We start from the raw sequence: 22,872 nt of genomic DNA, 5'->3' as shown, positions 1-22,872 counted from the left end.
ATGTCCACTGCAGGGGCTAATCTGAAGATCTTGGGATGCTTTTCCTAGGTGCTTCTTGCAGTTTTCCCCTCAGCACTGTGAGTACTGCCATGCCCGAAGCTGAGGGAGGCTACTGCAGACAGGGAAGGAGCACCTTGTGTTTGCTGCCCCAGAGCCAGCAGGGGGCCCTGTGTCCCCAAGAGAGATGTCAGCTGCCACCTGGGGAGGCAGGTTGGACTCAATGTAAAGAATGTCTTTCCTTGGGAGTTGTGATCCCCATGGAAAGCATTTCAAGAGGGTGTCCTGGCCTCATCCTTCTTTTAAGGACAATCTTAGGCCACTGTGACCACACGATTCATCTGAAAAGGTAGAGCACTCTTTCAAGGGTTCAGATTGCACTCCTTTTGTTTTGTGTGTGACATAATTGCAGGGACCAGCAGTCCTGCCCCTACTTCCAAAGGAATACAGTTAGTTTGTCTATTAGGTTCTCATTAGATTTTCAGCTGTGACTCCAAGTTCTCTTTTTACAGAACAAAGAACTGTTGAAAGTTTTATAAACCTTTGAAAAAAGAGGTCAAATGAGTATGGAGAACTTCCTGGAATCTCAGACCAGTACCCACAGTGGTGACAGTGGTGGTCCTTGTGCTTTTCCTGCCCCTTCCTACCTACCCATACTTCTGTATTTAACCCTTTCAGCTGAAGATTCCCAGAACTGAGCTAGTGTAGCCCATTACCAAAATTAACACATCTTTGTCACTAGACAGACTTGTGGTCTTCTAGAAATTTTCCAGGCATTTCTGAAGGAAGAAGGGAGTAGCAAATGCAAGCTAAGTACGTTTTCTGATGTTAGCTGTGGGCTACAAATCCCCATGAAAACAAGATATTCTCAGGTATACAAGCAGGTCATTGTTTAGCACAAATTGTTCCAAAGGTATTTTACTTTGAATGAGCACGTCCACAATCCTTGTATGGGGGCTAAGTACCAAGCCACTGTGGCTAGGAGCCTGATGGTGCGTCTGTTGCCCTTCTGTGCTTCTTCTTGAGCACTTTCTTCAGGCAGCAGGTAGAGGACTGAGAGAGGGTCAGTTCCTGCCTTAGTCAAGGCCTATGGTCAGCTGCAGATCAATTTCACAGGAAATTCTTAGCAAAATGGGACATGTTTTGTGATAGCCATACCAATACCCAAGATGACACAGTGATACCATCATTATTCCAGATTGTAATATCATTTCCATAATTGAGAATTAGTACTTGAGACACAAAAATTAGAAACAACAGTCCCAGTGAGTCATATTTGCATCAAGTTTTATGAAAAAGAAAATGATTTTCCTGACTCCTCAATGGTCCAGTCACAGCAATTCTGTCTATTGAAAGTATTGTGTTATATTTTTTTTGCATATATTCAAATTTGCAGATATGCAAGGTATGGCTAAATACTCTGTGATTTAAATGAACTTTTTAAAAAAATGCACCACGCCAATACATTTTATGAACATTCACTTGATGCCCTATCACATTATGAAAATGATTCCAGTTGTTTTCTGGTGTCTATGGTAACAAATATGTATGTGTATCAGACATAGTATTTGTTTTTACATTGAAATATATTCCACATGCCTTTAGATTCCTTGCTGATGAAGCAGACTTTTTGCATTTGATTATTTATATGAATTAACACCGTGTCAACTCCTTCACTCCCTGGGTGAAGCAGTTTTGCACCAGATAAAACAACCTTTGGGAGCCTTCCTTCTGCTCCTCTTACTTTCCAATCTGTGTGTATTCTTAGGACATAATTTGTAAACATTGCCATGGAGGGTTGAATGCTTTAATTTGTGCATCTAAACTGATGGACAAAATTAGCTATATCCAGGTGACCAAAGCGAGTTCACTCCCATACTTGGGAAATGACAGAAATGTCTGCCTTTCAGTACATTAGATCTGCAGCTGCAGTGGTTGTCTCCGTGTCTTTTGATTTTGCAAAAGGGAACTGAAAACCAGCAAGTCGGATAAGGAGCCCATTCAGGAAATGAACAAAAAAGCAAATGAAAACAACCCAGAATGAGGTGGTGTACTTTTCACTTTGTGTTTTGTAAGAATAAGTCCCCTCTTTATAATTTGCAATTTTTTCTGAGAGACGGTGGATTTTCACTTCAGAGGCGAACAATATCATGACAAGACAGCCACAAGATCCTGTAACAGAAGGCATAATATTTGGGGTCAAATTACTTATTGTAAAAGCCAGGGAAGAGAGTCATGTGCAAATTTAAGCAAGTTTACCATCATCTCTATTTGCATTCTTTGGCAAAAATATATCATTTCAAATTTGTAATCATGAGCCTGATTCCCCAACCCATGGGTGACAGTGTTTGGATTAGGAGGATGACATCAAGCTGATCTTACAAAGACTGAGAATTGTTCCTCTTTGCTTGATGAGTAGGTGAACTGCCAGGTATCTTAACCGCATAATGGTGGAACCAGGCCACAGAGCAGCCACTGTTGTGACATGTTCAAGCCATGTGGCTACTCTGTATTTCACAGGCCATGCAGGATAAAGGCCAGTCATACAACCGTCTCATGAAGGGCCCACTGGCTTCCTTCAGAAGTTGACACAGCCTCCACCTCTGCCAGTTCCTCCTGGCCACAGCCACCTGAAGGAGTAGCTGAGCAAACAGAGCCATGGATAGGGTGTGGAGGGTGCATCTGTTCTTGTTTGTAGCAGAACTCAGAAATTTAATAAAGGCATGTGACTGCCTTAAAAAAAGGTTACACTGTTTGACTGAAAGTGACTAGGATATAGAGATAGGAGAGCTGCCTAAAGGTACAGTGAATCCTCTTTGAAGGTCATGGATAGGTTCTTGGAAATTATAATGAAAGAAGGTCTTTGAGCTGTTTAGTTCAGTGTTGACTAGGATTCTTTTTTTCTTCAAAGTTATAATAAAATGTCATTATTTGAGGACCAACTATATGCATGTATTAGGGGGCTGCCCTTATCTCTTTCTCCATGCCATGACTGAATCAAGGATGCAATGCCTCAAGCTCCAGCAGACATTTTGAGCCAGGTGGCTTCTAAAGGGAAAATCGCATACAATGGAAAAACAGGAAAGGAGGAACCTGGATCCTAGCTACCCAGAACCACTAGACCAGCCTGGGACTTCAAACTCAGGTTTATTTGTGAGAGAAAAATAAACATCATTTTGGTTGACCCACTAGCCTTATTTTCCCCTTGTTTAGCCCTCTGTACATAATCTAATCTTAATCTGGTGCAGCTGTGGTTGGGCAGAGTCTCTGCTCAGGGATACTCCAGGCCGGAAATTCTGATGAAGCCTCTCCCCTGAGAATGGGGAGTGGGAGACTCCGGGGAAGTGGTTGGCACAGAGGGCCACAACAGGTGGCAAAAGGTACAGGGTCAGGAGCGGAGTGGGGGGGGGGGTGTCGAGGAAGGGGCGGGGTGCAGGACTCCAAGGGCTTCCCCCAGTGATCCTGATTCTTTCACATATTATGTGAAATTAGGCAATTTTAATTTCCAAGTCTCTATTTCTGATCTACAAAATGTGGATAATAAAAATGATGCCGGCTTAACATTTGAAGGAGCAGAACTAACAAAGATACATATGCTTAATTAATAGCTATTCCCACGGTTTTTATGTATTCTATTTTCTTGCAAGTGCTTAGCATACTCTCTTATTTACCCCACCCCCAATGAAGGGAATCTGACTGTACCAGACAGGCACCCAAAAGAATGTGTCACAGTGCTTTGTTCCTCCAAATACACTTCCATTAGGTTTATGACTCCTTCAGGAGTGGTAAGTGCATTTTGTTTTTCACTTACAGTTAATTTAAATACCCTGGGAGCGGCAACAAGTGACTTAAGTTCCCATTCATTAATTCACTCAGTCATTTATTCAATTAGACTTATTACATACATGGTGGAAGTTTAAACATTAGAGGAAAGTCATGTGGTATCTACTCTAACAGTATAATCAGGGAGGAAACACAGATAAAGGAACCACAATTCAGCCACAGGGAGATTTAACAGTAAAGGAGGTACAGGGTGCTAATACTGAGAGCGGGCAGCAGCATCAAAGGGAGGCAGGATGTGGGCGAGGGAAAGTGTTCCAGTCAGGAGGAGCTACAGTGAAAATGAGGGTTCCCATTCCTTTTCCAAAGGCTGGTTGGGATTGGGGTAGAGGTGGAGACTGGATCATGTGGATGGGGATGGAAGTGGGAGTAGGGGTGAAAGGGAAAAGAGGAATCACACGTTTTCTACTGTAGAATTTTGCCTGGGACTGGCCCATCATCGTTATACAGTACACCTGCAAATAATCAAATGATATAATGTTCTTGACCCTTTGCATCCTGGCAGCCTTGGAAGAGCCCTTGAGAACACTCCTTTGTAAAATTTGTCAACCTGTTTTTGTATTCTGAGCTTAAAACCAGCGCTCTCCCTTGGCAAAACCATATTATTCCTTTATTGTTAGATCCAACAAAAAGACCACAATTCTGCTTTCTCTTTATCTTTTATTTGAAAATTGTAGAGAAAATGCCATTGCTTTTACTTTAAGAGCCTTCTTCGTCTGAATAGATGGTGAGTTGCAGACAGAAATGAAACACTGTATTTCCTGAATGCTTGAAAGGAAAATTCAAGCTTGGTTTCCTTTTCAACTTGTTAAATATTTTAAAGGTCCTACTTTCTTAAGAAGATAGCATTATAGTGAGCCTGAATTTCAGATCCCTAAAGTAAAAGCCCCTTGGGTGTTGCAAGACTCACAGCCTTTTGCTGTAGCTAATGCTTCAAGATCGTAAGATGCTCAAACAGTGCACACAGGCTGGCAGTTGGGAGGATGGTCTTGGTTTCTGCTGTGAATTCTGAACTTCACCTTGAGATCAACTTTTTCATTTCAGAGTCAGAGCATGGAAACCCCATCTGAGTTTCTGCCAACCCCTCCATGACTGCTCAGAGATGTGAAGGGAAACAACTCCTAGTAAATTTCAATACTTTTGCTGCTTTCTGCAATGGATCTAAAAGAGATTGTTTATCTTTTTTGATTGCTAAGTAATATTCCAATGTGTATATGTACCACATCTTCTTGGGCATTTGGGTTGTTTCCATAGCTTACTTATTGTAAATAGTGCTGTAAAAAGTGTAAACAGGGATGCAGGTGCCGTTTTGAATTAATGTTTCAGTGTCCTTTGGGTAAATACCTAAGAGTGGAATTGCTGGATCATATGGAAGCTCTATCTTTAGCAGATTAAGGAACCTCCACACAGCTCTCCATAGTGGTTGGACGAGTTTGCACTCCCACCAGCAGTTCCTCTTTCTCCACATCCTCACCAACATTTGTTGTTGCTAGTTTTTTTTAATATATGCCATTCTCACTGGTGTAAGATGGTATCTCATTGTAGTTTTGATTTGCATTTCCCTAACTACAAGTGATATTGAACATTCGTGCAATTTGCAGCAACATGGATGGAGCTGGAAGGGATCATGCTCAGAGAAATAAGCCAGAAAGAAAAAGAAAAATACTGGATGGTCTCACTCATAGCAGGAATTTAGAAAACCTAAATAAGGGACCAGGAAAAAGACTAATTATAATAAAGTCAAAATCAAAATCAACAAGCAACTATAAACCAGAGACACACTACAGCGGGGGAGGAGGGAGTAGGATCAAAACAAGGGTGGTGGGAATTGTATGGGGACTATAACCAAGATGAAAATGCATATATTGTGCAAAAATGAAAAATGATGTAAGAAATATATAAAATTAAAAAAAGAGAGTTGTGGGACCAAGGGTAACTACATATGACTTATATAGAGACACAGGAAGAGTTTTTCTCCATGACCTGCCTGCTAGGGACATAGAGAGAGGCGTGAAAGGAATAAAAATGATGGTGGAAAAGGGCTTAGCATGTTTCCACTGTGGTCTGAGACTACAGACAGGGGGATTTCTGCTAAGGGCCCCCCATTTAGACAGCTCTACTCTGTCTTCTGGAGATCTCCCTGCCCACAGGGTGAGGAATCCTCAAGGTCCATGGCTGGGCTCATGTGGAGTCCTTAACCCACCCTAGTCTGTACTCTTGACACTGGGAATTCCCTCCTGAACAGCCCTGAATGCATTTCCCGGGAGGCACAGACATCTTTCCTGGTCCTGCCCTCCCAAGGGTCGACTGTGGCTGATGCTGCAGTCTGGAGGCCTGTGGGTGGCCAAGTCCGCTGTTTCAGAGGCACCACCAGAGCACAGATGCACGAGGTGTCGCCACATGTGTGCTGGGTGCCCTTGCCCATGTGTGACAGAACCGAGAGCAGGGAGGGAAGTGGACCACAGGGGCTGGCACTCAAGGGCCACATCCATGTGCAGAATTCCCAGGGCTCCAGAAGTCCAAATCTGAACCTGGTCTTCTAGGTCCTTGTAGAGCGATGCTTCTGAGGTAGAAAGCTAGAACATGTCTTATTGAATAGCTTATTAGCTTTTAACTTTTAAATCTTTACACATGTAGTAAGTAGGTAGGCTTTCATTCAGACTCTGCCCAAGGTTTCACAAATGTTAGAATTAGGTCTGTAGACTTCCCTCCTCCTTTTCCCAGTTGTCCATGTACACCAAGAACCAAAAATTCAGCTGGAGCCATTTGGACAGATTCTCCACATGTCCAACCCTGCTCTATCCACGAGAAAGGTTTGAGTGCACTAGGATTTAGGAAAGCCTGTAAACCCCTGCTCAAGCTACTATTTGGATTATATCAGACATAGGACCCAGGTTTTATTGCCCAGGTTTTCTTCATGTGTTTGATTTCTCCACCATCTGGCTACTAATGTACTTTTTATTTATTTTTCTTTTAATGATACTGATTGCTGAGTTAATTTCTGATGGAATAGAGTATCTGAATGATGGGGTTGTCACACCATGAAATATCATTTGCAGTGTGCTAGACACCATACGCTCTTGACTCTCTGACAGCCATCTGGGACTGCAGGACCAGGCACCTCTTGCCTCCAGTCCTTACAAAATAGGGTATGCAGTCACAGTCAAGAACAAAACTGCTGCTTCACCCCTAGCTAACCCTGAAGGTGACTATGATTTTGTGGGTGGAACATCCTGCCAAGATCTGTGGGGGTCCAGGGTAGCATGGATTTCAGTATAAATGTGTCCTCAAAGTGGGGGTAAAATCTCTGAAATATTCTCCTATTATAACTAAGGTTGTACTTTGGGAAATAATAAATTAGAATTTCAATTACATTTAAGATAATGGCCAACATTTCCAGAAAGCTAACACATTATCTTTAAATGCTCTTAGAGGTGACAAATATTAGAGGTACTTCATTTCCTCCATAGAATGATAAATTGATAAGTTCCTTCTTGAAGGAGTCTTGCGAGATGATAAATGAGTTAAGAAGCCACACTTTGCAGGTCTAGGTGCTAATTTCCTGTGAAATTATGCACTCTCACTAGAAAGTCGGTTATTAAAGCTAGGTCACCTGCAAGGAATTCTTCCCCAAATAGAAGTTGTTCTGGCTCCACACAGCTTAGAAACCAATGGGGACCAGCTAGAAAGGGGACAAGTGAAACAAGTAAATACCTAAGAGTGGAGTGTGAGGTCCTGATGGAGAGCGTTGGTCACTGTGCACTTCCAAAGAGTGGTATGGATAAAGGGACAATACCACCTGGATTCAGCTCTTTCTTTTTGTCTTCTGCAATCTACAGAATGTGCAATCCACATCTAACTTAAGTTTTACAAATGGCATGTTAGTGAGAAGACTGATTGGTACAAAGAAGAAATGCTTTAAAAACATACTCTTTTTCTAATTTGATTTGATTTTTCAAAAAGAATGCCATTTGTTACCAGGAAATAGGAAAATCTACTGGATACTGCCTGCTCCGGGTGCTGATGTACAGCACTGAGCAAAACGGACAGATGTCCCCCTCTTCCTGGAGCATCAATGGTGCAACAGTTGGAGGGAGAGACAATAACGAGATAAGTCATTTCTACAGTTTATCAGTATATGATTTGCACTAAAACAATAAATTAAAAAAAAGGGCAGGGGTATGGTCAGGGAAGAGGTGACCTCAGAGATGTAATTTTATTTTTTTAAAGATTTATTTATTTATGCATACAAGAGCTGGAGTATAGGCCAGAGGTGTCGGGGGGCGGTGAGAGGATTCACCAGAGACAGAGTGGGGAGCAGAACATGTGGATTGACTGAAATGCACTGCTGAGGGGAGCAGGGGGAGATACAGGACAGGTCTGCTGCACCATGTGGGTCAGCTCCCTGGCTGCGGATCAAACTTACGCTATAGCGGCTGCGGACAGCTTCGTAGTGCTGGGACTTAACCCCATGCACCACCAGGAGCACCCCAGAGATGTTATTTTATTGCCTTTTAAAGGAAGTCAGGGGAGTGAGGTGAGTATTTGTAAGGAGGAACTGCCGGCATCCAGCCCCGGTGAACAGGGTTGAGAGAGGAATCCAATTGAACCGAGGAAATAATAAAGAAATGACAGACACAAAATAGCATTTAAGAGAAGTGGGACCCAGAGAATGTAAGGCCTCTCATTCATGCTCAAGCGTCCCCAGTGCCTGGTGCAACTCGTATTTTTGATAAAAGCAGCACCCCTCCCCATGTCAGGTTAGTTACTAGACAATGAAGTATTCTCTAAGCATTTGGCCTTGTCTGGGAACACATTCAACACCTAGGTTCTGGGCCATCAGGGCATTCTGTTTCTTTTTCTAATCTAGTTTGTCCCCTACACATAGATTTACAGACACAAGAAAGAACATCCTGGTCTGTACACGGCCAGTCCTCCCACCTGGGCTGATCAGTTTTTTAGCCATGACCTTGATGTTTTCCTTGTCTCAGCACTGCATGCCTTAGGGGTCTCCAACAAAGAACATTTTAAGCAGAGATAGTAAGTGCAAAGAAATCAGGTGATATGAATGGAAACAGGAAGAGAAGCAGAGAGGAGTAAGAGATAAAGCTCTGTGTGTGTGATGGGGGGTAAGACATATGAGTGTGTGTGTGTACGGGTGGATGACTGTATATGTCCATGTGTGTCTCTGTGTGTTTCTGGGCTGGGCACATCATTGGGACTTTGAAGGTTCTCATAAGGACTTCAGCTATGACTCTAAATGAAACCGAAGAGAAGACACACCTATGTATTCTGAGTTGGGCAGCCTCTTTGCAACTGCTAGAGTAGGATTGAGCATCTCCTTGCACACGGTTATAGCTAACAAAGTGAGATGAGCCACCTTGACATGTGTGACCAGGAATGTAGCCCACTCTCCACACTGCTGCCCCTTCAGCTGTTGCCCTACATCCCAAAACAAGATTTTTTTTCCACATTGCCACCACAGGCTGGCTAATATCCTTTTTTTATTCTGTGGCATCCTTTTTAAGGTCTATGCTGAGAAACTAGAATAATATTTTTCTTGAAGACTTTTCTAACCACACATACTTATCCTTCTTTGAGTTCTATGGCTTTGATGCCTGGATATCTCTACATCTCTTTCTTGGATCATGAACAATAGCTCTTCCATAAGGACTGAATTGGGACCCAGATGCAGGTTGTTTTTACAACAGTTGCAGAATTGTATTGCTAGACCTATTAGAGGTCAGGGTATTATTAATTCTGAAACTGATACATAAGCATTCTATTTTTTATCAATCTTTATTTTCCTGTTTGTGTTTTGTATATGTCTTTGCTTATTTATGTGGAATGCCATCATTGTAATTATTATAATTAACTAGGCTCATATTAGGAGCCAGTCATTTTATTTGTTTTCCTTATTTGTATATGTGTATGTTTATGTATAACTCATAACATGACACTGTCTGTAAGAGAATTTATAATAAATACAATAGACATAAAGCCCACATTTTGGTGTTTTTTTAAATCACCTTCAAATATTCTGAGTGAATACATTTGATAGCATCATCAAAGAATATTCATAGAATAATACACGATGTTCTACCATTGATTGATGGCAAGTCATCCACTTAGAAGCTCACTTTTGCTTCTGGGTAAGACTTCTCACCAGCAACCAGGAAACTTCTAGCATACAATGTGTAAAAGCTATACACACATATATCAATGTTTCAACACGAAACTAGGGGTCCCTTTGTTTTACTCATCCCCCTCTTTTTCTTCTCCTTTGAGTGCAACTCTCTCTCATCCTATATAAACTTTGAGATATCGTTTTTCATGGCTATTTTCCCCATTCTGCCATCCCCAGGCACCCACCTCTTTTTACTTTCATAGGTCACTCACTTTTGACTGTTATTCCTGAGATATCCCTTCCTTGTAGGCTCTGGATTCCCCTGGTCTCCTGGTTTTCCTTCCTCCTCTCTGAACATGCCTCATCAGTATCCTTTGCTGGCTACTCCTCCTCCTCAATCCAGAAATTAACTAAGAGTGTTCTTTAGAGATTGATTCTGGGCCAACTTTTCTCTATCTACATTCTCTCCCTAGATGATCTCAGCCATTTTCATTGATTTAAATAGTATCTATATCCTGACAATTCCTAATTGATGTCCTTTGTCTAGACATCTTCTCTGAGCTCCAGACTCATATATCTGCCTGTCTACTTGAAATCTCCACTTAGATATCTCTGAGGATCTCAAACTAGATATGCCCCAAATAGAACACTTAATTTCTAGTGCTAAGCTCCTCTCCTCTTTTTTTGCCATAAATTCTAAGCCTGTCTTATTCATCTTGGTTAATTACATCATTGTCTACTATCTATTCCTTAAACTATCTGCAAAATATTTCAGATCTATTTTCAAAATGTTTTTTGAATCCATTCATCTCTCTCCATCTTCAGTGCAATAGCCTAGTCCTTCACCAGACATCTTTTCAAAGGTAAATCAGCTACCAGACATCTTAAAGACTCTCAAAAGCGTCTTATTGCAATTTGAATCAATTCTAAAAAACTTACTATGGCTTTTGGGGTCTGACATTAATTGGCATCAACCAGCTTTGTAATTTTGGGGGCTTTTTTGCCATTTCCCTCTCACTACCTACCCCCCAACCATATCAATATTCTTTCAGCCCCTGCAACAATCCAGTCTCTTTCCCTGGAGTTCACACATTCACCTTCTCCTTTCCTGGGGGCGTTCTCTGAGCTCTTTGGTATCTTTAGAACTAAGCTAGTTGGAGTGGCCTCTGATGACTACCACATCGAAGTCCAATTCCCCCTCCCCTTTATTCTCTAGCAGCAGCAGCCTGTTGAGACTTAGATTTGATGCCCTCCCTGAACTGTAAGTCCCTCGAAAGGGCTGTGTACCTGAGATGTTGTGGTGTCATCAGCACATGTCAGGGTAACTGGCATGGTGGAACTCAGCAGGGTTTGTTGAATAAATGCAGTATGTGTACCTGTATCAGTGGTTCTCAACACTGGTCATACATTAGAACTATCAAAAAGAACTTAAAATGTATCAGTATATCAGTATCAGTGCCCAGACCTCACCTCCAATGTAATCAGTCTTGTATGTGAAGAGAAAACTCTTCAGATGATTCTCATATACATTCTGGGAAGAGAACTGCTGCCCAAAACTAACTATGGGGGTCATTAAGATATTACTAAAATCCAAATTTGGGCAAAAATTTCTCAGATCTAATTTATAATTGACACGATGAGTAAGCACAAAATAGCCGACTTGCATGGGTTCTGTCAGAAAACTTACAGGAAGACCACTGAGGAATGAGCCTACCTGGAGACTTTGGCAAATGACAGGGAGATGCCATAACACGATAGTAGGCCCTAAGTATGAGCCACTTGTGGTGACTGAAACTATTGGTGACCTAAACCAAAGGGTTATTCCCTTTTCTTCTCAACCTGGTCTGGCACCACCACATCAGGAAGCCTAAGGAGATGCTCACAGTATTGTTATACTGGGCAATGTGGAATGTCCTAGGTGTCCAGGAAGGCCTCTTTTCCTTTCCCTTCTCCCCATCTTCATACCTCAGGATGCCAAGTCTAGCTTCTAGCAGGAAGGCAGATAGCTGGAGAATGGCCCTGGAATGATGTCAGCACAAAGAAAAGGGAAAACTGGAGGTGAGAGGAAGAGAAGGGTCTGAGAGGAAGGAGTTTTCTCTGTTGATTGAGGAAGTCCACCAGAGCAGAGAATTACAGGAGGAAAATCAGTGCATCAGAGCTGCCAAGGATCTCTAGTGGGATGTGATTCCCACTGGAATTCAAGGACACCCTATACAATTTCTAGCCTCTGAGTGTGTGATTCGCTGGTTCACACTGGGAGTGTGATAAGGGCTGTACAGCCCCTACCCTTTCACATGCAGTGTTTAGAGCTGAGATCTACATGAGCATTACAACTCTAGGCAAACATCTCCCAGACTCCACGGACTTCCATCCCTGTGTATATATATTTAGGAGACTGAGACAGTCTGTGACTTAAGAGTGACCTGTTACCCCCAACCCAGAAGTCACAAACCATCAGTTCCTCTGACTCTCAAACATGCAGTTTTTTTAATAAAAAATTATTGAAAATTTTAGAATTAAAAAATAATAATTTGGAGCTTTAAGCAATGGCTGATCTGGGAACGCTAGGCTTTTATCATAGGTGGTACAGATTTGGAGCTGGCTCATGCTATTGCTTTCTCTGCCCCTCTTCCTTCACTTGTTCACAAACCTTTGTTAAGCATCTACTTTTGCAAAAAAGATCAAAGATAAGTAAGATACAGCGTAAGCATAAAGTCTGTTTGTTCCCGCATATATCTGTGTACTCAGTTTTTCTTTACATTAGACTTGGCCAAAGCCTGAGAAAAGAAGCTGGAGTTGGATTAAAGTCTACATTTTCATGATTGTGGTATCTCCCTTGCCAGGTAAATATTTTTTTAAAAAATTCTACGTTCTCTGAATGATCTTGCTTTTCAAATACTACTAGTTTGCCTCTACATTTGAACCATCAAATAATTTGTCTTCCAAATGGACTGTTCTGAATTTCATTTAGAAGTTAAAGTGCTAGATGCCTATGCCAGGTAATAAGCGGTTACGTCCTGACTTCAAACAGTTCTTCTCTTCCCGTCTTTGTGCTGCTTGGTCAAGACTCTCAGACTGCAGTTCTGCCTTGCCAGCTACTTCCCACTAGGCTCTGCCAATAAAGAGCCCCCAAAAAGGGGGGCGACACTGGGCAGCTGAGAACATTCTTCCCCCTTCTGCTTTGCCACAGGAAGAGCATTTCTCCCACAGACACAGCTAGATTATTCCTAAGAGCTAGATTATTCCTAAGAGCTTTGCACACTTCCAGAACTGCCCCCTGGGGTCCCATAACAGTGCCCTCTCCTCAAGGGCCTGAGTCTCAGAGCCGGGTGGCTCCTGTAACCTCCAGTTCTGGTGACTCCAAGCTCTTCCTTTGGTTCTCTCAGACCTTGGCATGGTAGCTGTTCTCTCAAATTACCATGTTTGAGTTACCTCAGGGTCTCATTTTCATTCTTTTTCAGTCCTGCAACACCTGTATAATCAATTCCCCACAGCCCTACTTTTGAAACTTGAGCTTGCATCAGAATCACCTGGAGGCCTTGTTAAAACTGATTGCAGGGCCCCACTCCCAGAGCTTCTGATGCAGGAGGTCTGGGGTGGAGCCTGGGAATTTGTTCTTCTATCAAATTCCCTGGTGATGCAGATGCTGGGGACCTATTTTTCAGAGGGAACATTATATTCCCTCTGTTAAAATAGTGCGTATTTTGTTTTCCAGCTGACCCCTCATTGATTGAATGACCTTCATTAAAATAGCACACCACTCAGAGTCACCAGTGGGGACTGATATGTTGGGTGGGGAGAAGTAATCCCCAAAACCCATTTCTAACCTGGACTTTCCCATGAGATTGAATCACTATCTTGGCCTGTCTATCCTCATCCTGTGCCTATGCTCTTCCTCCTGTGCCCGGATAGCAAAGTGCTTGACCTTCTTTTTTTGATATTTCATCCCACCTGTCTCTGGCTCATGCCCACCCCCTCTATAGGCCTGCTTCTGTGGGGGAGGTAAGAGGGTCAAGGGGCCTAGGGACTGATGGCAATCAAACACAACTACAGAGAAGAGCAAAATAGCCTAAAGGGGCTTTTAAATACATTGTTTACTGCTGCAAGTTGTATTATCTCTCTCTCTCCATGAAATCATTAATAAAATTACTTGCTTTTTGGGAATATGACACTGCACGGAGTCTTTTTGCAAGTTTGGAGTGGGGTGAAATCAGAGACCTCTCCTCTTACAGAAGAATGACTACATATGAGTTAGTATATTTATTATTTTCTTATTTTTCTCTCTCTCCTTCTAAACTTATCCTAAGCACCATGTGGCACTGCCTGGATTTTAAATTATTTCCCATAAGCCCTGGTTACTGAGTAGGAATTATTTGTTAATGAACTAATTCTGGGCTTAGAATTTTCCTTGCCCAGAGACATCTATCACTAGACCACACAATGTACCTACAGACCTGAGTATGGCATCTCATAAGTGGGTGGGACACTGGCCTTTTACTCACTTGGGATGATTTTTATTTATTTTTCTGATTATGAATAAATTAATGCATATTATTGAACATTTAAAAATAATACAAAGTATGAGGAAAAAATGAAAATCATCTATAATTTCACTGTTTAAAGTTTAACCACTCCCAGCAGAATCCTCTTTCCATATATAATATATATATACTATGTCATATGCATGTATTTATTCATGCTTATAAAATCTCTTTTATGTTTTTTAACTTACAAGTTAATATAACTTAATACATTACGGTATTATGTATTAACTGAACATATTAATTGAATTCCCTATTGTTGGATATATTTTTTTCCACTTTTTGCTATCATATATAATGGCACAATGAACATCCATGTATCTACAATGTAACTTTCTATTTAGGTGGACCTGTCCCTTAATACATTAAAAAGCACATTTGTTATCATGGGTAGAATTTTGTACTTACCTGAAATGAAGCTCAAAAGATACAAACCTAGTGGACCTTGCAGAGTTTCAAAAGGTTTGCCAAAAGCGTTGTACATGAAGAAGGCTGTCCCCACCATGGTTAAAACAACAAGGATCACAGAGAAGAGTATGACATTGACGTGGATGCTTAGTGGGACGGCTTTGAGCAAATCTGGGAAAACTGAAGATGAAAGAACAATTAGAAGAAATCTTAATAATGGTAGCCTGCAAGCATAATTTTAAAAATTAAATCTTTTTTTGAACTTCAAAAATTACGAAACTCCTTTAGATAACTACATTCTCCCTAATTTATTATTGTGTTTGAAAAATGTAAATTTGTAAAATTGCATTTACAATGGGGTTGTTTCATAGAGGACACTAATAAAAACTAAAAGAGAGGATGGGGAGGAATTTTTCCCCGTCCTTGATCATATGTAATTTCTTAAATAAACAAGTGCTAGCTTTGTAATCAAAAAGCATACATTTTGGGGCCTCCCTGGTGGCGCAGGCGATTGACCGCCACACTGTGAAGCTGTCCGCAGCCACTGCAGTGCGGGTTTGATCCTGGCCGGCCGGCAAGAATCCCACATGGTGCAGCAGACCTCTCCTGTCTGCCTGCTGCTCCCCTCCACAGTGTATTTCGTCAGTCTGCCTCTTCTGTTCCCTGCTCTGTCTCTGGTAAATCCTCTCACCCTCTTGCGCATCTGGCCTGTACCCCGGTTCTTGTATAAAAATAAATACATCTTTAAAAAAAAAGCATACATTTTGATCACCAAAGGTTTAAGCACATTTCCCAGTGGTCATTTTTCTTGTTTTCCTTAAATGATCTTAACTTGCAAGTACATTTTTAGTTTGGGGATATCTAGGGGAGAGCAAACATCAGGAGGCTTTTATATTTTCTTTGCTGCAAAAAAATTATTTCTAACCCACACCAATATTAAAAAATGGGATATTTTCAACTTCAATATTTTGATGTAGCACAAGCTGTGGGAAAATAATTTCTGGTGATACAAGAAATATTTTCCATTTAGAAAACTCACCAGATCTATTTCTAGATTTTGTTTCAGGGCAAGTTTTCCTTGTTTGCAGAAGAAATGAAATACTTTATAAATGTAGGGTTTCTCGTATCTGGCGAGGCATCAGCAGCTGAGCATCAGCAAACCCAGCAAGACCAATGTGGAGAGGTTTAGTTCAGTCTATTTTAGTTTCCCAAACATTTATCAAGTGCTTAGTATCTTTACTGAGCACCTACTATGTACTAGGCATTGTTCTATGTTCTGGAAAAAAGAGGCCTAAGACAAGATAGACAAGAGCCCCATTGTGGAGCTTATAATTTAATGGGTGTCAATAGACAATGAGTAAACAAATACTTGTGATAGCTCATCTCCAAAGATAGCTACATCAATATTTTCCCTCCTTTTACACAAGTCACTTCCCTTTTAGGAGGTAGAATTTATTTCTCAGTCCCCTTGAAACTGGGCTAGCCTATGACTACTCTGACATCTGAATATAGCAGCAGCAGTTTACCATTTCAGACCTAAGTCCAGCCTACAAGAGGACCAGTTATTTCATTTTTCTCATTGAGGTTTTGTAACCAGTGGCTGAAGCCAAAAACCATTACAGGTGGTGTTCCCTGGAGGGGGTAGCAGATGTGGATAGACAGTCCCATGGAAAATGTGAACAAAGTATGGCATTTGGGGTGGGGACTCTGATAAGTAACATAAGGGACTGCAAGAAGCAGCCACCCGGGATTTCCATACTTGGGGTGAAGCTTTCAAGCTTGAGTGTTTGGGATTCAGCATTCGGGACTTCAGTGTTTTTGGAATCTTCAGCAATTCCACCCGTCTTTAGCTTCAGCTACCTGTTACAGTTTGTGCTACCATTGGAAATTCAGGCCACTCTGCTAGAGAGGGAGGCCACCCAGAGGAGTACCAGCAGTATGTGTCTTGGCTGTCGAGCCCAGAAAAGTCCAGATAACTATACCTCAGCTGCTATTTGAATGCAACTGTATTATGGACCCAATCGATAATTGTTCAGCTGAAATAATAAAATTTTGTTTTATGTTCCTGGGCTATGAGGATGCTATTTTGCAACAATAACAATAAATAATTTTTAGATAGTGATAAAGCTGTGGAGAAATAAAACAGGATAGTGGGATTTTGAGCAAGTGGGTGATTGTGTGGGGTTGGTCAGAAAAAAATGACACCCATAAGAAGGAGGTGCCCTGCAAAGTTCAGCTGGGAAAAGCATCCAGGTAAAAGGAACAAGCCAGTTGAGGCAGTAGCAAGCCAACAAGGTACAGCCTGGTGAGTTGAGGGGGCTATATACTGGGATCAGATCCTTGTACCCACTAAATCCTGATTCAATAACCATGGTAAGGAGTTTGGTTTTTAGTCTAAATGCATTGGTTTAAAGTAGACAAGTAGCACATCGTAATGATGTTAAAAGTGCTCTCTGCTGCTTGTGTTGACAACAATGGGGAGAGGGAGGAGGCAAATGAGAAGCAGGGAGGCCTAGCACAGCAATTTCCAGGGGCGAGGGATAGGGGTCTGGCCTAAGGTAGTAACAGCAGAGGTTGTAAGAGGTAGTAAGAGGTTGTCAAATTTGGAATACATCTTGGAGGTAGAAGACAATGACTTATTGAAAGGAAGGAACCAAATTCCTAGATTTTTTTTGGCCTGAGCAGTTGAATGAATGATGATGCTATTAACTGAGATAGAAAGTGAAAAGAACAGGATTGGGCATGGGGATGGGAAGTGCTATAAAAACTGTTTTAATTTTTTTTTCTTTTTTTTAAAAGATTTATTTATTTATGCATACAAGAACTGGAGTACAGGCAGAGGTGAGGGGGTGGGGTGAGAGGATTCACCTGAGACAGAGTGGGGAACAGTACAGGCAGTTTGACTGAAGTACACTGCTGAGGGGAGTAGCAGGCGAGACAGGAGAGGTCTGCTGTACCATGTGGGTTGCTCCCTAGGGGGTATAGAATTCGGGTGCTGCAGTGGCTGTGGAGGGCTCCATAGGTTGTGTCTTAACCCCTTGTGCCACCAGGGAGGCCCCAACAATTTAATTATTTCTCCTAGAAGACTGTAGTTTTACTTTTTAAGTTGAAGTAACAGGTTTATACATCATATAGGTTTCTGGTGTGCATCATACATCAACATTCATATAAACTCACCTCTAGAATTCCACTTTCAGAATTGGCCACTTTTACCCAATTTACACTCTGGCCTTCCCTCTTCCCTTCTGGTAACCACAAACTTGGTCTGATGATCTAAACATTTACTTTTGTCTTATTATTTCATTTGTTTTTTTTCTTTATGTTCCACATCAGTAAAATCATAGTGTTTATCTTTCTTTGGCTAATCTCACTAAGCATAATACCCTCTAGGTCCATCCATGCAGAATTTCATCTGTTTATAATTATAATTCCATGAATAACATTACAGTGTGTGTGTGTGTGTGTGTGCGTGCACGCTTGTGTGTATATATATCTTCTTTGTCCAATCTTTTATTCATGGGCACTTAGGTTTCCAATTTCTGGCTATGTAAATAATGCTGTGACGAAAATGGGGTTGCACATATCTCTTTGAATTAGTGGTGTCATATTTTTCAGGTAGCTACCCAGAAATAGGATAACTGAATCAGATGGAATTTCTATTTTTAATTTTTTCCAGTTTTCCATAGTGACTGCACTAATTTACATTTCCACTGGCGGTTTACAAAGGTTCCCTTTCCTTTTCAGCCTGTCCAGCACTTGATTTTTGTCTTTTTTATCATAGCCATTCTCACAGTTATGAGGTGATATCTAATTGTTTTGATTTGCATTTCTCTAATAATGAGATGATGAACATGTTTTCATGTGCCTATTGGCCATCAGCATGTCTTCTATGGAGAAATGTCTAGTCAGATCCTCTGATCATTTTTTAATTACATTGCTTTTTGTTGTTGAATTGTATGATTTTTTTTCACATTTTGGATATTAACCCCTTGTTAGATACATGCAACTATCTTCACCCAATCTCTAGAATGTCTTTTTGCTTTGATGATAGTTTCTTTCACTGTGCAGAAGATTTTAATATGATGTAGTCCCACTTTTTTGCCATTGGAGTGGAATCCCCAGAGACATCTCTTAGGTGTCAAGAGCATATTACCTATGTTGTCTTCTATGAATTTTTTGGTTTCAGGACTTACATGCAAGTTTTTAATCCATTTTGAATTGACTTTTTTGTATGGTATTAAGCAGTGGTCTAATTTCATGCTTTGCATGTGGTTGACCACTTTTACCAACACCATTTGTTGAAGAAACTTTTTGCTCCACTGTGTATTGTAAATGAGTTGCCCTTGTATGTGTGCATTGCAAGAGTTCTGTTTTAGATATGTTAAATTTGAGAAGTGTTTTAAGGCCTCTGAGTAGAAATTTCAAATAGGTTTTCTCTATCTGGAGGTCCAGGAAGAAGGTGGGTGTATTTAATAAGGCAGTACTAGGATGAGGCAAGCAAAGTACCTAGGGTGCAAAATCTAAAAAGACAGTCACTCTAGATTCCAGCCCTGCACTTATATAAGCCTGAAGGGGAATGTCTCCTTACATTCTATGACTTAATTGCCTCAGTGGCCTCAACCTAAACCTGGCCCTGATGTTTAAAGCCAGGGGAATGGCTATTACCCTTGGAGAATCATTATTAGAGGAGGGCTGAGAAAGAGCCATGGGGCCATAACCCCCCCCTAATGATGGGGAGGCCAAGGGAAAAGAATGTCCCAAGGAGTGGAAGTGGTCAGCCTACAAATGCTACACACATTTGTCCAAAAGCCTGTCTCATGGCCAAAACTGTGCAAATGTCCATGGCCACAGTGCTCTATGTCTGGCCACTTGTCAGAAAGTGACCAGAAGAGGGAGTTACATGGGTTCAAAACAAACTCTTCACTGCTGATCAATATAACTAACTACATGCATGGACACATATATAAGACATGCTTAGTACTATTAGCTAGGGATACCCTCCTCACGAGAACTGACAGATAATTTGCATCCTGAGGATAATATCATGTTAGCTAGTGCCTAGAGAAAAGGGGACCAGAGTGTAATGTGGCACGACCTCCCTTGAGGCAGCTGAATGTTCCCTATAAGCATTAAAATGTACATTCCCTTTAGTTCAGCCCTTGCTTCTAGGAGTTTATCTTACAGATATTTTTTCACATTAATCCAATACAATATTACAAGAATAAGTCATTGTAGTATCAGTTTTTTTGGTAGCAAAAAGGTAGGAAGTGATTTATATAGCAAGCAGTAGTATATACATACAATGGAATGTTAGTCAATAATTACAAAAAACGAAGCAAATCTGTAAGACTATCTATGGAATGATCATCAAAATGTTAGATGAAAACTCAAACCAAATAAAGAGAAATATGCATTAGTTTGCCACTTGGGGAAATGTCAAAGAGGACTATATACACTAACAGATAATTAAGTACATATCTGATTTAATTCTCTCAACAGCCCTAATGAGCTAGGTACTATTATTAGTCCCACTTACTGGAGGAAAAAAACCGTAGTTCAAAGGTGATGGAGCAAGTCCAAGATGTTTACTAAGTAAGTGACACAGATTTGAACTCAAGTTCTCCCTCTTTAAAACCATGAGACAACAGCCTCAGGGACAGACATCCTTGTATCCGCAGAGACTAATTCTGGAAGGACACACACAGTGCTTCTTGGGAGGGACCCTGGGAGATATTTCATTATGAACTTTCCATACTGTTGGGATTTACTTTTCACGTCCCTGCAAGTATATCTATTCAATAAATATAATACTTTTTTAAATGGTAGGATGAATGAAGACATAAAAATTCCTATGCCTGTTCTAGATTAAAAGAAACTTGAGACTTATCAACCAAATGCAACATATGGGTATTGCTTGTGGATATGCTTTGTGAGTTGAATAAAAAATTTATAAGAGACATTTTTGAAATAACTAGGGAAAATAATATCTAATATCTAATATTAACTACTATTGATTTTGTTGTTATGGTGATGGTATTGTGGCTATGTATTTAAAAGTTCTTAACAATTAGGAAGGATATGAGTGGATGGATAGATAGGTCAATGGGTAAGAAACAAAATTTTAAAATTCCCCAGCTCTGTTTGAAAGAATGGAGTAATGACAAAGTGGGTATAAAAGTTCACAAGTGTAAAACCTCTGTTGTCAGTGACCACGTGGCCCTCTCTGTTTCTGGGGAAACACTCATGAATCAGCTGATCTTATACGAAGCTTGCCGGCCCTAGAGAGCTTCCAACTGCTGAGACAGCTCAACTAATCTAACCTGCTCTTTGTGCACTTGGTCTTCCTTTGCCTTGGTTATTATTAGCATTCATCAAAAACCCTTTTTCCACTTATCTTCCCACCTGTAAAAGAGGTGGCAACCCCATCTTTAAAAGGGTAGGTGGATAAAGCCTGCCTGAATAGGAGGAGGCTTGTTACCAAATTGAAACACATACAGAAAGAATTTGTACCGGTTTGCCTCTGGAAATAAATAAATTGTCATGTGGAACATTTTAACTTTTTTAAAAAAGATTTGTTTATTTATATAAGAACCAGGATACAGGCCAGATGCGTGGGAGGGTGAGAGGATTCACCAGAACAGAACAGGCAAAATGATCGAAATACACTGCTGTGGGGAGCAGTGGGCGAGAAGGAAGAGGTCTGCCGCGCCATGTGGAATTCTCGCTGCAGAGGTTGCAGACAGCTTCACAGTGTGGCGCTCAACCGCCTGCGCCACTAGGGAGGACTGGAACATTTTAACTCTTAAGTCTCTTAAAATTACTATTTTTGTACGAAGTTGTCCAGCAGAATAGTAATCTATATATCATACTTACATTTTATCAAGTTTCTTTTTCTGGTGTAAGTTCTCTGCACCTGTAGTGCTCAGTCAGAACTCTGGTGACAACTCTCCCCTTTCCAACTGTAGTGGCGGGATGGGCCACTGAGCAGGTTTTCTATGATCTGAGCAGACTGGATGAGTAAAGGAGGAGTCCTGGAGCCCTCAGTGGCTTTCTCAGCACAGCCAGGTACACGGCACGCAGGGGTGCCAGGGGGCCAAGGAGGCCATAAGGCCTCCTAGGCCCCTGGCTGGGTTCTCTGGCCTTCTCTTCTCCCCTCTCTCTCTTGCCTCTCTCCTGCCTCTGCTTCTCTTGGCAAGTAACTGGTTATGCCAGCCATGGCCCACAGAAGTAAACAATACAACTATAACAATGTAACAAATGCAGGTGCCCCATCAGGCAGGGCAATCCTAATGGTGTAGAGCAGAAAAGCCTGAAAATCACTTACCCTACACAAACAAACACTAATATCAATTTTCCTTGGCTGAAGCATGAGCCAAGCATTCAAACAAATATTGGGCGGTGTCACTTCAATGATGTTGGATATTATGTAGCTATGTGACACACTTTTTTGGTCTTTCTGTTCTTTTAGGTTTAGGATAACAACACATAGAAAAGACTTAAACATTTTGATCTGTGGAGGGGCTGTCATTAATCCAACAAGTGCCTCTGGCCTCCAGCAATTACTTGATTAGCTGTTGACAAATGCAGGAGAGTTACTGATTAAAGTTGGCAGCTGATGCCACATTAGTTGCACAGGAATGACCTGAGTGTTCAGAATTGGTCTCTCTTCTTTTTCACTCTTGTATCTCTGATTTCTTCCAATCCCTCTATGAGCCAATTTATTGAACTAGGTCTCTTCATCCTTAAATTACCCCAAAACCTTAATTGTGCTTTTCTTGCTATTATTTCATTATCAAATTTATTCAAAGAACAATATACAAGTAATAATAATAAGAGTAAAAAGTAACCACCAATACCTGTATAGCACTTTCTATTTTAGGTACTTCACGCATATTACATAAATCAATATGTTAAATTCTTACATTATAGGGTGGTGTAAATATTAAAAAAAAAAAAAAA

General features: G+C 41.0%; 1 protein-coding gene across 2 annotated transcripts in view; it reads right to left on the bottom strand.

Annotated features, from left to right (window-relative positions):
* Positions 1-1,411: 1,411 nt before the first annotated feature.
* Positions 1,412-22,872, bottom strand: part of CLRN1 (clarin 1) — a 62,939-nt gene continuing 41,478 nt past the window's right edge. Inside the window, exons 5-7 of one of the 2 annotated variants that reach the window (XM_037524641.1) lie at positions 22,034-22,079; positions 19,972-20,022; positions 14,931-15,093 (exon numbers count right to left, since the gene is read on the bottom strand). In XM_037524641.1, coding sequence (XP_037380538.1) covers positions 14,961-15,093; positions 19,972-20,022; positions 22,034-22,079 — 230 coding nt within the window. In that variant the 3' untranslated portion in view covers positions 14,931-14,960. Of the gene's footprint in view, positions 2,170-14,913; positions 15,094-19,971; positions 20,023-22,033; positions 22,080-22,872 lie in introns of those variants that run through there. The other variant, XM_037524639.2, reaches the window with a different exon arrangement.

This window comes from Talpa occidentalis, unplaced genomic scaffold (assembly GCF_014898055.3).
Source record: "Talpa occidentalis isolate TD23 unplaced genomic scaffold, MPIMG_talOcc4v2.1 talOcc4.4, whole genome shotgun sequence".
In the NCBI taxonomy this organism is placed as follows: domain Eukaryota; kingdom Metazoa; phylum Chordata; class Mammalia; order Eulipotyphla; family Talpidae; genus Talpa; species Talpa occidentalis.
Note: the sequence above shows the minus strand (reverse complement) of the source record. Positions and strands in the feature narration are given on the sequence as shown.